The following is a 14,063-nucleotide window of genomic DNA, read 5'->3' on the forward strand; positions in this document are numbered from 1 at the left end:
TACTGACATGATGAATGCTGACCTAATGAATGCTGACCTGATGAATACTGACCTGATGAAGCTGACCTGGTGAATGCTGACATGATGAACGCTGACCTGATGAATGCTGACCTGATGAATACTAACCTGATGAACACTGACCTGATGAATACTGACCTGATGAATACTGACCTGATGAAGCTGACCTGTTGAATGCTGACCTGATGAATACTGACCTGATGAACAATGACCTGATGAATACTGACCTGCTGAATACTGACCTGATGAACGCTGACCTGATGAAAGCTGACCTGATGAATACTGACCTGATGAATACTGACCTGATGAAGCTGACCTGGTGAATGCTGACCTGATGAACGCTGACCTGATGAATGCAGACCTGATGAATACTGACCTGATGAATACTGACCTGATGAAGCTGACCTGGTGAATGCTGACCTGATGAACGCTGACCTGATGAACGCTGACCTGGTGAATACTGACCTGATGAACACTGACCTGATGAATGCTGACCTGATGAATACTGACCTGATGAAGCTGACCTGGTGAATGCTGACCTGATGAATACTGACCTGATGAATACTGACCTGATGAAGCTGACCTGGTGAATGCTGACCTGATGAATACTGACCTGATGAATACTGACCTGATGAATGCTGACCTGATGAATACTGACCTGATGAAGCTGACCTGGTGAATGCTGACCTGATGAATACTGACCTGATGAATACTGACCTGATGAAGCTGACCTGGTGAATGCTGACCTGATGAATACTGATCTGATGAATGCTGACCTGATGAATGCTGACCTGATGAATACTAACCTGATGAACACTGACCTGATGAATACTGACATGATGAATGCTGACCTGGTGAATGCTGACCTGATGAATACTGACCTGATGAATACTGACCTGATGAATACTGACATGATGAATGCTGACCTGATGAATGCTGACCTGATGAATACTGACCTGATGAACGCTGACCTGATGAATACTGACCTGATGAACACTGACCTGATGAATACTGACATGATGAATGCTGACCTAATGAATGCTGACCTGATGAATACTGACCTGATGAAGCTGACCTGATGAATACTGACCTGATGAACACTGACCTGATGAATACTGACATGATGAACGCTGACCTGATGAATGCTGACCTGATGAATACTGACCTGATGAACACTGACCTGATGAATACTGACCTGAATGAATACTGACCTGATGAAAGCTGACCTGATGAATGCTGACCTGATGAATACTGACCTGATGAACACTGACCTGATGAATACTGACCTGATGAATACTGACCTGATGAAGCTGACCTGTTGAATGCTGACCTGATGAATACTGGCCTGATGAACACTGACCTGATGAATATTGACCTGATGAATACTGACCTGTTGAACGCTGACCTGATGAACGCTGACCTGATGAATACTGACCTGATGAATACTGACCTGATGAACACTGACCTGATGAATACTGACATGATGAATGCTGACCTGATGAATACTGACCTGATGAATACTGACCTGATGAAGCTGACCTGTTGAATGCTGACCTGATGAATACTGACCTGATGAACACTGACCTGATGAATGCCGACCTGATGAATACTGACCTGATGAAGCTGACCTGGGGAATGCTGACCTGATGAACGCTGACCTGATGAACGCTGACCTGATGAATACTGACCTGATGAATACTGACCTGATGAATGCTGATCTGATGAATACTGACCTGATGAATACTGACCTGATGAAGCTGACCTGATGAATGCTGACCTGATGTATACTGACCTGATGAATGCTGTCCTGATGAATGTTTACCTGATGAATGCTGACCTGATGAACACTGACCTGATGAATGCTGACCTGATGAATATTGCCCTGATGAATACTGACCTGATGAATGCTGACCTGATGAAAGCTGACCTGATGAATGCTGACCTGATGAATCTGACCTGATGAATGCTGACCTGATGAATGCTGACATGATGAATGCTGACCTGATGAATATTAACCTGATGAATACTGACCTGATGAATACTGACCTGATGAATGCTGACCTGATGAAAGCTGACCTGATGAATACTGACATGATGAATACTGACCTGATGAATGCTGACCTGATGAAAGCTGACCTGATGAATACTGACCTGATGAATGCTGACCTGATGAAAGCTGACCTGATGAATACTGACCTGATGAATACTGACCTGATGAAAGCTGACATGATCAATGGTGACCTGATGAAAGCTGACCTGATGAATGCTGACCTGATAAAAGCTGACATGATGAATGCTGACCTGATGAATACTGACCTGATGAACGCTGACCTGATGAATGCTGACCTGATGAATGCTGACCTGATGAATGCTGACCTGATGAATACTGACCTGATAAATACTGACCTGATGAATGCTGACCTGATGAATGCTGACCTGATGATGCTGACCTGATAAATATTGACCTGATGAATAGTGACCTGATGAAAGCTGACCTGATGAATACTGACCTGATGAATACTGACCTGATGAATGCTGACCTGATGAATACTGACCTGATGAAGCTGACCAGAATGAATGCTGACCTGATGAATACTGACATGATGAATACTGACCTGATGAATGCTGACCTGATGAATGCTGTCCTGATGAATACTGACATGATGAATACTGACCTGATGAATGCTGACCTGAATGAATGCTGTCCTGATGAATACTGACCTGATGAATGCTGACCTGATGAATACTGACCTGATGAATACTGACCTGATGAATGCTGACCTGATGAATGCTGACCTGATGAAGCTGACCTGATAAATGTTGACCTGATGAATACTGACCTGATGAAAGCTGACCTGATGAATGCTGACCTGATGAATACTGACCTGATGAATGCTGACCTGATGAATACTGACCTGATGAATACTGACCTGATGAATGCTGACCTGAATGAATGCTGTCCTGATGAATACTGACCTGATGAATGCTGACCTGATGAATGCTGACCTGATGAATACTGACCTGACGAATGCTGACCTGATGAATGCTGACCTGATGAATACTGACCTGATGAATGCTGACCTGATGAATACTGACCTGATGAAGCTGACCTGATAAATTTTGACCTGAATGAATGCTGACCTGATGAATGCTGACCTGATGAATACTGACCTGATGAAGCTGACCTGATAAATGTTGACCTGATGAATACTGACCTGATGAAAGCTGACCTGATGAATGCTGACCTGATGAATGCTGACCTGATGAAGCTGACCTGATAAATGTTGACCTGATGAATACTGACCTGATGAAAGCTGACCTGATGAATGCTGACCTGATGAATACTGACCTGATGAATGCTGACCTGATGAATACTGACCTGATGAAGCTGACCTGAATGAATGCTGACCTGATGAATACTGACCTGATGAATACTGACCTGATGAATACTGACCTGATGAATGCTGACCTGAATGAATGCTGTCCTGATGAATACTGACCTGATGAAAGCTGACCTGATGAATGCTGACCTGATGAATGCTGACCTGATGAAAGCTGACCTGATGAATACTGACCTGATGAATACTGACCTGATGAATGCTGACCTGATGAATACTGACCTGATGAATGCTGACCTGAATGAATGCTGACCTGATGAATGCTGACCTGATGAAGCTGACCTGATGAATGTTGACCTGATGAATACTGACCTGATGAAAGCTGACCTGATGAATGCTGACCTGATGAATACTGACCTGATGAATGCTGACCTGAATGAATGCTGACCTGATAAATGTTGACCTGATGAATACTGACCTGATGAATGCTGACCTGATGAAAGCTGACCTGATGAATACTGACCTGATGAATACTGACCTGATGAATACTGACCTGATGAAGCTGACCTGATGACTACAGACCTGAATGAATGCTGACCTGATGAATACTGACCTGATGAATGCTGATCTGATGAATGCTGACCTGATGAATACTGACCTGATGAATACTGACCTGATGAATGCTGACCTGATGAAAGCTGACCTGATGAATGATGACCTGATGATTGCTGACCTGATGAATCTGACCTGATAAATGTTGACCTGATGAATACTGACCTGATGAAAGCTGACCTGATGAATGCTGACCTGATGAATACTGACCTGATGAATGCTGACCTGATGAAAGCTGACCTGATGAATACTGACCTGATGAATGCTGACCTGATGAATGCTGACCTGATGAAAGCTGACCTGATGAATACTGACCTGATGAATGCTGACCTGATGAATGCTGACCTGAATGAATGCTGACCTGATGAAAGCTGACCTGATGAATACTGACCTGATGAATACTGACCTGATGAATGCTGACCTGATGAATGCTGACCTGATGAATGCTGACCTGATGAATACTGACCTGATGAACGCTGACCTGATGAATGCTGACCTGATGAATACTGACCTGATGAATACTGACCTGATGAAGCTGACCTGGGGAATGCTGACCTGATGAATACTGACCTGATGAATGCTGACCTGATGAAGCTGACCTGATGAATGCTGACCTGATGAATACTGACCTGATGAATGCTGACCTGATGAAGCTGACCTGATGAATACTGACATGATGTAAGCTGACCTGATGAATGCTGACCTGATGAATACTGACCTGATGAACGCTGACCTGATGACTGCTGACCTGATGAATACTGACCTGAATGAAAGCTGACCTGATGAAGCTAACCTGATAAATGTTGACCTGATGAATACTGACCTGATGAACGCTGACCTGATGAATGCTGACCTGATGAATACTAACCTGATGAACACTGACCTGATGAAGACTGACATGATGAATGCTGACCTGATGAATGCTGACCTGATGAATACTGACCTGATGAACGCTGACCTGATGAATGCTGACCTGATGAATACTGACCTGATGAACACTGACCTGATGAATACTGACATGATGAATGGTGACCTGATGAATGCTGACCTGATGAATGCTGACCTGCTGAATACTGACCTGATGAAGCTGACCTGGTGAATGCTGACCTGATGAATACTGACCTGATGAATACTGACCTGATGAATGCTGACCTGATGAATACTGACCTGATGAAGCTGACCTGGTGAATGCTGACCTGATGAATACTGACATGATGAATGCTGACCTAATGAATGCTGACCTGATGAATGCTGACCTGATGAATGCTGACCTGATGAATACTAACCTGATGAACACTGACCTGATGAATACTGACCTGATGAATACTGACCTGATGAAGCTGACCTGTTGAATGCTGACCTGATGAATACTGACCTGATGAACACTGACCTGATGAATACTGACCTGCTGAATACTGACCTGATGAACGCTGACCTGATGAATGCTGACCTGATGAATACTGACCTGATGAAGCTGACCTGATGAATACTGACCTGATGAATACTGACCTGATGAAGCTGACCTGGGGAATGCTGACCTGATGAATACTGACCTGATGAATGCTGACCTGATGAAGCTGACCTGATGAATGCTGACCTGATGAATACTGACCTGATGAATGCTGACCTGATGAAGCTGACCTGATGAATACTGACATGATGTAAGCTGACCTGATGAATGCTGACCTGATGAATACTGACCTGATGAACGCTGACCTGATGAATGCTGACCTGATGAATACTGACCTGAATGAAAGCTGACCTGATGAAGCTAACCTGATAAATGTTGACCTGATGAATACTGACTTGATGAACGCTGACCTGATGAATGCTGACCTGATGAATACTAACCTGATGAACACTGACCTGATGAAGACTGACATGATGAATGCTGACCTGATGAATGCTGACCTGATGAATACTGACCTGATGAACGCTGACCTGATGAATGCTGACCTGATGAATACTGACCTGATGAACACTGACCTGATGAATACTGACATGATGAATGGTGACCTGATGAATGCTGACCTGATGAATGCTGACCTGCTGAATACTGACCTGATGAAGCTGACCTGGTGAATGCTGAACTGATGAATACTGACCTGATGAATACTGACCTGATGAAGCTGACCTGGTGAATGCTGACCTGATGAATACTGACCTGATGAATACTGACCTGATGAATGCTGACCTGATGAATACTGACCTGATGAAGCTGACCTGGTGAATGCTGACCTGATGAATACTGACCTGATGAATACGGACCTGATGAAGCTGACCTGGTGAATGCTGACCTGATGAATACTGACCTGATGAATGCTGACCTGATGAATGCTGACCTGATGAATACTAACCTGATGAACACTGACCTGATGAATACTGACATGATGAATGCTGACCTGATGAATGCTGACCTGATGAATACTGACCTGATGAACGCTGACCTGATGAATGCTGACCTGATGAATACTGACCTGATGAATACTGACATGATGAATGCTGACCTGATGAATGCTGACCTGATGAATACTGACCTGATGAACGCTGACCTGATGAATACTGACCTGATGAATGGTGACCTGATGAATGCTGACCTGATGAATGCTGACCTGCTGAATACTGACCTGATGAAGCTGACCTGGTGAATGCTGAACTGATGAATACTGACCTGATGAATACTGACCTGATGAAGCTGACCTGGTGAATGCTGACCTGATGAATACTGACCTGATGAATACTGACCTGATGAATGCTGACCTGATGAATACTGACCTGATGAAGCTGACCTGGTGAATGCTGACCTGATGAATACTGACCTGATGAATACGGACCTGATGAAGCTGACCTGGTGAATGCTGACCTGATGAATACTGACCTGATGAATGCTGACCTGATGAATGCTGACCTGATGAATACTAACCTGATGAACACTGACCTGATGAATACTGACATGATGAATGCTGACCTGATGAATGCTGACCTGATGAATACTGACCTGATGAACGCTGACCTGATGAATGCTGACCTGATGAATACTGACCTGATGAATACTGACATGATGAATGCTGACCTGATGAATGCTGACCTGATGAATACTGACCTGATGAACGCTGACCTGATGAATACTGACCTGATGAACACTGACCTGATGAATACTGACATGATGAATGCTGACCTAATGAATGCTGACCTGATGAATACTGACCTGATGAATACTGACATGATGAACGCTGACCTGATGAATGCTGACCTGATGAATACTAACCTGATGAACACTGACCTGATGAATACTGACCTGATGAATACTGACCTGATGAAGCTGACCTGTTGAATGCTGACCTGATGAATACTGACCTGATGAACACTGACCTGATGAATACTGACCTGCTGAATACTGACCTGATGAACGCTGACCTGATGAAAGCTGACCTGATGAATACTGACCTGATGAATACTGACCTGATGAAGCTGACCTGGTGAATGCTGACCTGATGAACGCTGACCTGATGAATGCTGACCTGATGAATACTGACCTGATGAATACTGACCTGATGAAGCTGACCTGGTGAATGCTGACCTGATGAACGCTGACCTGATGAACGCTGACCTGGTGAATACTGACCTGATGAACACTGACCTGATGAATGCTGACCTGATGAATACTGACCTGATGAAGCTGACCTGGTGAATGCTGACCTGATGAATACTGACCTGATGAATACTGACCTGATGAAGCTGACCTGGTGAATGCTGACCTGATGAATACTGACCTGATGAATACTGACCTGATGAATGCTGACCTGATGAATACTGACCTGATGAAGCTGACCTGGTGAATGCTGACCTGATGAATACTGACCTGATGAATACTGACCTGATGAAGCTGACCTGGTGAATGCTGACCTGATGAATACTGATCTGATGAATGCTGACCTGATGAATGCTGACCTGATGAATACTAACCTGATGAACACTGACCTGATGAATACTGACATGATGAATGCTGACCTGGTGAATGCTGACCTGATGAATACTGACCTGATGAATACTGACCTGATGAATACTGACATGATGAATGCTGACCTGATGAATGCTGACCTGATGAATACTGACCTGATGAACGCTGACCTGATGAATACTGACCTGATGAACACTGACCTGATGAATACTGACATGATGAATGCTGACCTAATGAATGCTGACCTGATGAATACTGACCTGATGAAGCTGACCTGATGAATACTGACCTGATGAACACTGACCTGATGAATACTGACATGATGAACGCTGACCTGATGAATGCTGACCTGATGAATACTGACCTGATGAACACTGACCTGATGAATACTGACCTGAATGAATACTGACCTGATGAAAGCTGACCTGATGAATGCTGACCTGATGAATACTGACCTGATGAACACTGACCTGATGAATACTGACCTGATGAATACTGACCTGATGAAGCTGACCTGTTGAATGCTGACCTGATGAATACTGGCCTGATGAACACTGACCTGATGAATATTGACCTGATGAATACTGACCTGTTGAACGCTGACCTGATGAACGCTGACCTGATGAATACTGACCTGATGAATACTGACCTGATGAACACTGACCTGATGAATACTGACATGATGAATGCTGACCTGATGAATACTGACCTGATGAATACTGACCTGATGAAGCTGACCTGTTGAATGCTGACCTGATGAATACTGACCTGATGAACACTGACCTGATGAATGCCGACCTGATGAATACTGACCTGATGAAGCTGACCTGGGGAATGCTGACCTGATGAACGCTGACCTGATGAACGCTGACCTGATGAATACTGACCTGATGAACACTGACCTGATGAATGCTGACCTGATGAATACTGACCTGATGAAGCTGCCCTGGTGAATGCTGACCTGATGAATACTGACCTGATGAATACTGACCTGATGAAGCTGACCTGGTGAATGCTGACCTGATGAACGCTGACCTGATGAACGCTGACCTGGTGAATACTGACCTGATGAACACTGACCTGATGAATGCTGACCTGCTGAATACTGACCTGATGAAGCTGACCTGGTGAATGCTGACCTGATGAATACTGACCTGATGAATACTGACCTGATGAAGCTGACCTGGTGAATGCTGACCTGATGAATACTGACCTGATGAATACTGACCTGATGAAGCTGACCTGGTGAATGCTGACCTGATGAATACTGACCTGATGAATACTGACCTGATGAAGCTGACCTGGTGAATGCTGACCTGATGAATACTGACCTGATGAATGCTGACCTGATGAATGCTGACCTGATGAATACTGACCTGATGAATACTGACCTGATGAAGCTGACCTGATGAATACTGACCTGATGAATACTGACCTGATGAATGCTGACCTGAATGCTGCTTGACGGTTTTCAGGAGGGAGTGGATTTCCCAGTCTATCTACGGTTCCCATTTGCGCAACACCCGGAGTGACTTTGGCACACAGTCCTCCATGGATTTGCTGATGTCCTCCGTGACGGTGGTGGTGTATTTGTCCAGAATTTCTGCTGAGCACTTGAGTATAATCCAATTCACTGATTCCAACCAATCCTGGAGATGCTCTTCCACTGCCTCGGACCAACAATGTATTTCTTTCTGTGAAGGATCCTCCTGCTTTAGTTTCTGCTTGTAAGCTGGGACATGGGACACAGCGCTGTGATCTGATTTTCCGATGTGTGCTGCAGGGGGGGGAGCGGTCGGTGTGTTTGATGGTTGTGTTACACTGGTCCAGGACGTTGGGTCCTTTAGTGGGAGCAGGAGATGTGTTGGTGGGACTTTGGCAGAGCCCTCTTGAGGTTGGATCAGTTGAAGTCACCGCCACGATGAGTAAGGCCTCGGGGAATTTTGTCTCAGAATGTTTATGGCGGTGTAAACTTCATCCAGGGCATTCTTCACATCCGCATGGGGTGGGATGTAGACTGCTGTCAGGATGGTGGAGGTGAACTCTCACGGAAGGTAGTTGGGACGGCATTTTACTGCAAGGTATTCTAAGTCAAGGAGAGTAATGGCTTATCAGGGTCATTAGATCTGACTACGCAGAGGCTTAGCCCACCTGCATTATCCTTCCCTGAGGTCTTTGTGTGGTCCATGTGGTGTTTGGAGAACGCGTCACCTTGTAGGGAGCAGTCAGGAATGGCAGGAGTGAGCCACGTCTCTGTGATCCTGAGCACACAACAGCCTCTGAGTTCCCTCCGGTAGGTAAGTCCGGATCTGAGTTCAGCCATTTTGTTTTTGATAGCCTGCATATTTGTGAGGGGTATCCTGGGGAGTAGGGTATTGAAACCATGTTGTTTCAACCTCAACTTCAGGCCAGCAGGTTTCTCCCATTTCTTTGCAGCTTTCTGGACAGTTCCAGGAGTTAGTGGATTGAGTTTGCTGCTCCTGGAGAGAAGTTGAGTTGGTTCTGGTCGGGCAGGCCCTCCTCGGGGTGGAGCAGTCGTGGCATCTGGGAGTGGGCCAAGGCTGGTTGGGGCTCCTCGGGGTCACATAGTTGACAGGGCCGATTCCATTCTGGGTCGAGATCAGGACGCTGCGGGGTCAGGGGTCAGATCATGGCTCCAGGTGTCCACGTGGGTCCTTTGGGAAGACAATTGGTCTTCCCTCGGTCCTACAGGATGACCAGCTTTGAAAATACTCAGGCCTGAGCCACCGTGGGATCCTCAAACCTGTAAGTAGATTAAAAAGAACATTGTTTATAATTCTTATAGAGTTACATTTTATGCTGCCTTGAGTGATAATAGCAAAGACAAGAAATTTGGGGAAGTATGGCAAGAATGAAAGCATTAGATTTTGTTGTGAAAAGTATTTCTAATTTCGCCCTTTCTGGTTTAAACAGCGAATTCAGAATCTCACTAGTGAGGGGTGACCACTTCATTTTCATGCCGTTCTATCTCATTAGGAGCTGGTCTTGCCTCATTTCGATGGAGATTCTAATCCTTCCTTCAGTTCCTATGGAAACCAGATGGTGCCAGTTCCCAACAGGAAAGCCTGGGCAGTTACCTGAAGGCAGGAGCTCACTGTTTGCTTCTCCAGGTCTTCATCCATCTCCACCATCAGCACCATTCCACTGCATGCTCCATCAACACTGTCCTCTCCCACACTTTGTCGGTGTGTGTGGGCATCACCAAACCCCAGCCTCACTACATCATTCTGGCTGCTTTCAGATTAACTCACCCTTCACTGTGGAGCTCAGAGACAATGATGCCGTACCTGCTTCTGCCAGGTTGGTTCACAGTCAGGGGCATGGGCACATTTCATGCAGCGACATAGGATGCATCATCTGGCTCTGAGCTAACTTTCTAAAGGCTCATTCACTTTGTGTTTACTTGTGGGCTGTCAGCTTTATCTCAGAGTCCAGTGCAGAGTGACAGGCATTCACCATGTCACTAGTCAGAGTATCACACAGTGTAGGGTAATGAATTCGGATAGAGGACAGCACGGAGGTGTTTGAAGGACATTGTTTATTCATTGATGGCATCTGGACGTCACTGGCTGGGCCAGTATTTATTGCCTGTCCCTAGTTTCCCCTTGAGAAGGTGGTGGTGAGTCACCTTCTTGAACCGCTGCAGTCCACCTGCTGTGGTTTAACTCACCATGCCATTAGGGAGGGAATTCCAGGATTGTGACTCAGTGACAGTTAAGGAACGGTGATATATTTCGAAGTTAGGATGGTGATGGGCTTGGTGTAGAACTTGAAGCTGGTGGTATTGTGTGTTTGGAAGGTGCTGTCTGATGATCTTTGGTGATTTTCTACTTTGCGTTTTGTAAATACTACACACTGCTACGACTGAGCGTCAGAGATGGAGGGAATGGATGCTTGTGGATGTGGTGCCAATGAAGAGGTCTGCTTTGTCCTGGATGGTGCACAGCTTCTTGAGTATTGTTGGGGCTGCACCCATCCAGGTGGGTGGGGAGTATTCCATCTCACTCCTGACTTGTGACTTTAAGATGGTGGACAGGCTTTGGGGAGTCAGGAGGTGGTTTACTCACCGTGGTATACCTAGCCTCTGACCTACTCTTGTAGTCATTGTGTTTATGTGGTGAGCTCAGTGGAATTTCTGGTAAATGTTAAACCCCCAGGAGGTTGACATTGCGGGATTCCCTGATGGTAACACCATTGAAATTCAAGGAACAGTGGTTAGATTGTATCTTATTGGTGATGGTCTTAGTCTGGCACGTGTGTGCTGCGAATGTTACTTGCCACTGTTCACCCACGCATGGACATTGTCCAGATCTTGTTGCATTTGAACATGGACTGCTTCAGTATCTAAAGAGTCGTGAATGATGCTGAACATTGTGAAATCATTGGTGAACATCCCACTTCTAACCTTATGATGGAGGGAGGGTGCTTATGATAATGTCACTAACTGAGGAACTCCTACAAAGATGTTCTGAAGCTGAGATGACTGACCTCCAACAACCACAACCATCTTCCTCTGTGTCTGGTCTGACTCCAACCACCGGAGAGTTTGTCCCCCATTGATTCCCGTTTTGCTTGGACCCCTTGATGCCACACTTGGTCCAAATGGCCTTGATGTCACAGGCTGTCACTCTCCCCTTCCCTCTGGAACTCAGCTCTTTTGTCCATGTTTGAACCAAGGCTGTAATGAGGTCAGGAGCTGGGTGGTCCTGGTGGAACCCAAACTGGGCGTCACTGAGCAGGTTATAGCTGAGCAGGAGCAGCTCAATAGCACGGCTGATGTCACCTTCCATCACTTTACTGGTGACCGAGAATAGACTGATGGGACGGTAATTGGCCGGGTTGGATTTGTCCTGCTAAATATGTACAGGATATATCTGGGTATTTTTCCACATTGTTGGGTGGATGCCGGTGTTGTAACTGTACTGGACCAGCTTGGCTCGGGGAGCAACAATTTCTCGAAGGCATGTCTTCAGTATTATTGCTGGAATGTTGTCACGGCCTATAGCCATTGCAGTGTCCAGAGTGGAGTGAATTGAATTGGCTGAAGACTGGTATCTGTAAGGCTGGGGCCTATTGGAGGAGGGTGAGATGGATCATTCACTCAGCACTTCTAACTGAAGATCCCTGCAAACGCCTCATTCTTACCTTTTGCACTGATGAGCTGGAATCTTCCATCGTCAGGATGGGAATGTTTGTAGAGTCTCCTTCTCCAGTGAGTTGTTGAATTGTCCACCACCATTCACACCTGGATGTGGCAGGACTATAGAGCTCAGATCTGATCCGTTGATTGTGGGATCACTTGGCTCTGTCTATCACTTGCTGTTTATGCTGATTGGCATGCAAGTAGTCCAGTTTGGTGGCTTTACCAGGTGGACACCTCATCTTCAGCTGTGCCTGGTGTTGTTCCTGGCATGTTCTCCTGCACTCTCCATTAAACCAGGGTTGATCCCCTGGCTTGATGGTCATGGTTGGGTGCGGGACGTGCTGGGCAATGAGGTCACTATTTGTGCTGCTCTTGATGGCCCACATAGCATCATGGATGCCAAGTCTTGAGTTGTTCGATCTGTTTGAAGTCTGTCTCATTTCGCATGGTGATAACATGATGGAGGTTATTCTCAATGTGAAAGTGGGACTTTGTCCCCTTAAGGACTGTACGGTGATCATTCTTCCTTATATTGTCATGGGCAGAAGCTTCTGCAGCCAGCAGATTGGTAAGTGATATGAGCCAGGCCAGAAAGTAACCCAGAACCTAACTTTGCTCATTGTTTATGGGAGATGTAATGCGGATATTCCAGGAGCAATGCAGTTGATCAAACCACGTAGTTTTGAATAAAACAGATTTTTTTTTACAAGATTACTAAATGAAATACATGCAAAGGAGAACAGAATAACAAATACTTTAGCGTATCTGAAAATCCAACAAATTTTCCCAACTTAATGATGCTGTTCCAAATATTTGCAACACTCCCACTTGGCACACAAGGTAAAATCAAACACAGAGACTTCCAGGAGAGATGTCAGAGAGAGAGGTAGATCAGCATGGGCCTGCTCCTTTGGATCCAGCAGCTTGCCAACTGCCTGACTGCTTTCAGTGAATAACCAGACTGCCAAAA

General features: G+C 45.6%; 1 protein-coding gene across 1 annotated transcript in view; it reads right to left on the reverse strand.

The window, feature by feature from the left end:
- LOC148148634 (putative G protein-coupled receptor 139) overlaps positions 1-13,363 on the reverse strand; it is a 32,542-nt gene extending 19,179 nt beyond the window's left edge. Inside the window, exon 1 of the mRNA XM_087992352.1 lies at positions 13,317-13,363. Coding sequence (XP_087848478.1) covers positions 13,317-13,363 — 47 coding nt within the window. The remainder of the gene's footprint in view (positions 1-13,316) is intronic.
- Positions 13,364-14,063: the final 700 nt, after the last annotated feature.

This window comes from Chiloscyllium plagiosum, unplaced genomic scaffold (genome assembly GCF_037043375.1).
Source record: "Chiloscyllium plagiosum isolate Xiang-an unplaced genomic scaffold, Cpla_swu_hap1 HiC_scaffold_12, whole genome shotgun sequence".
NCBI lineage: Eukaryota > Metazoa > Chordata > Chondrichthyes > Orectolobiformes > Hemiscylliidae > Chiloscyllium > Chiloscyllium plagiosum.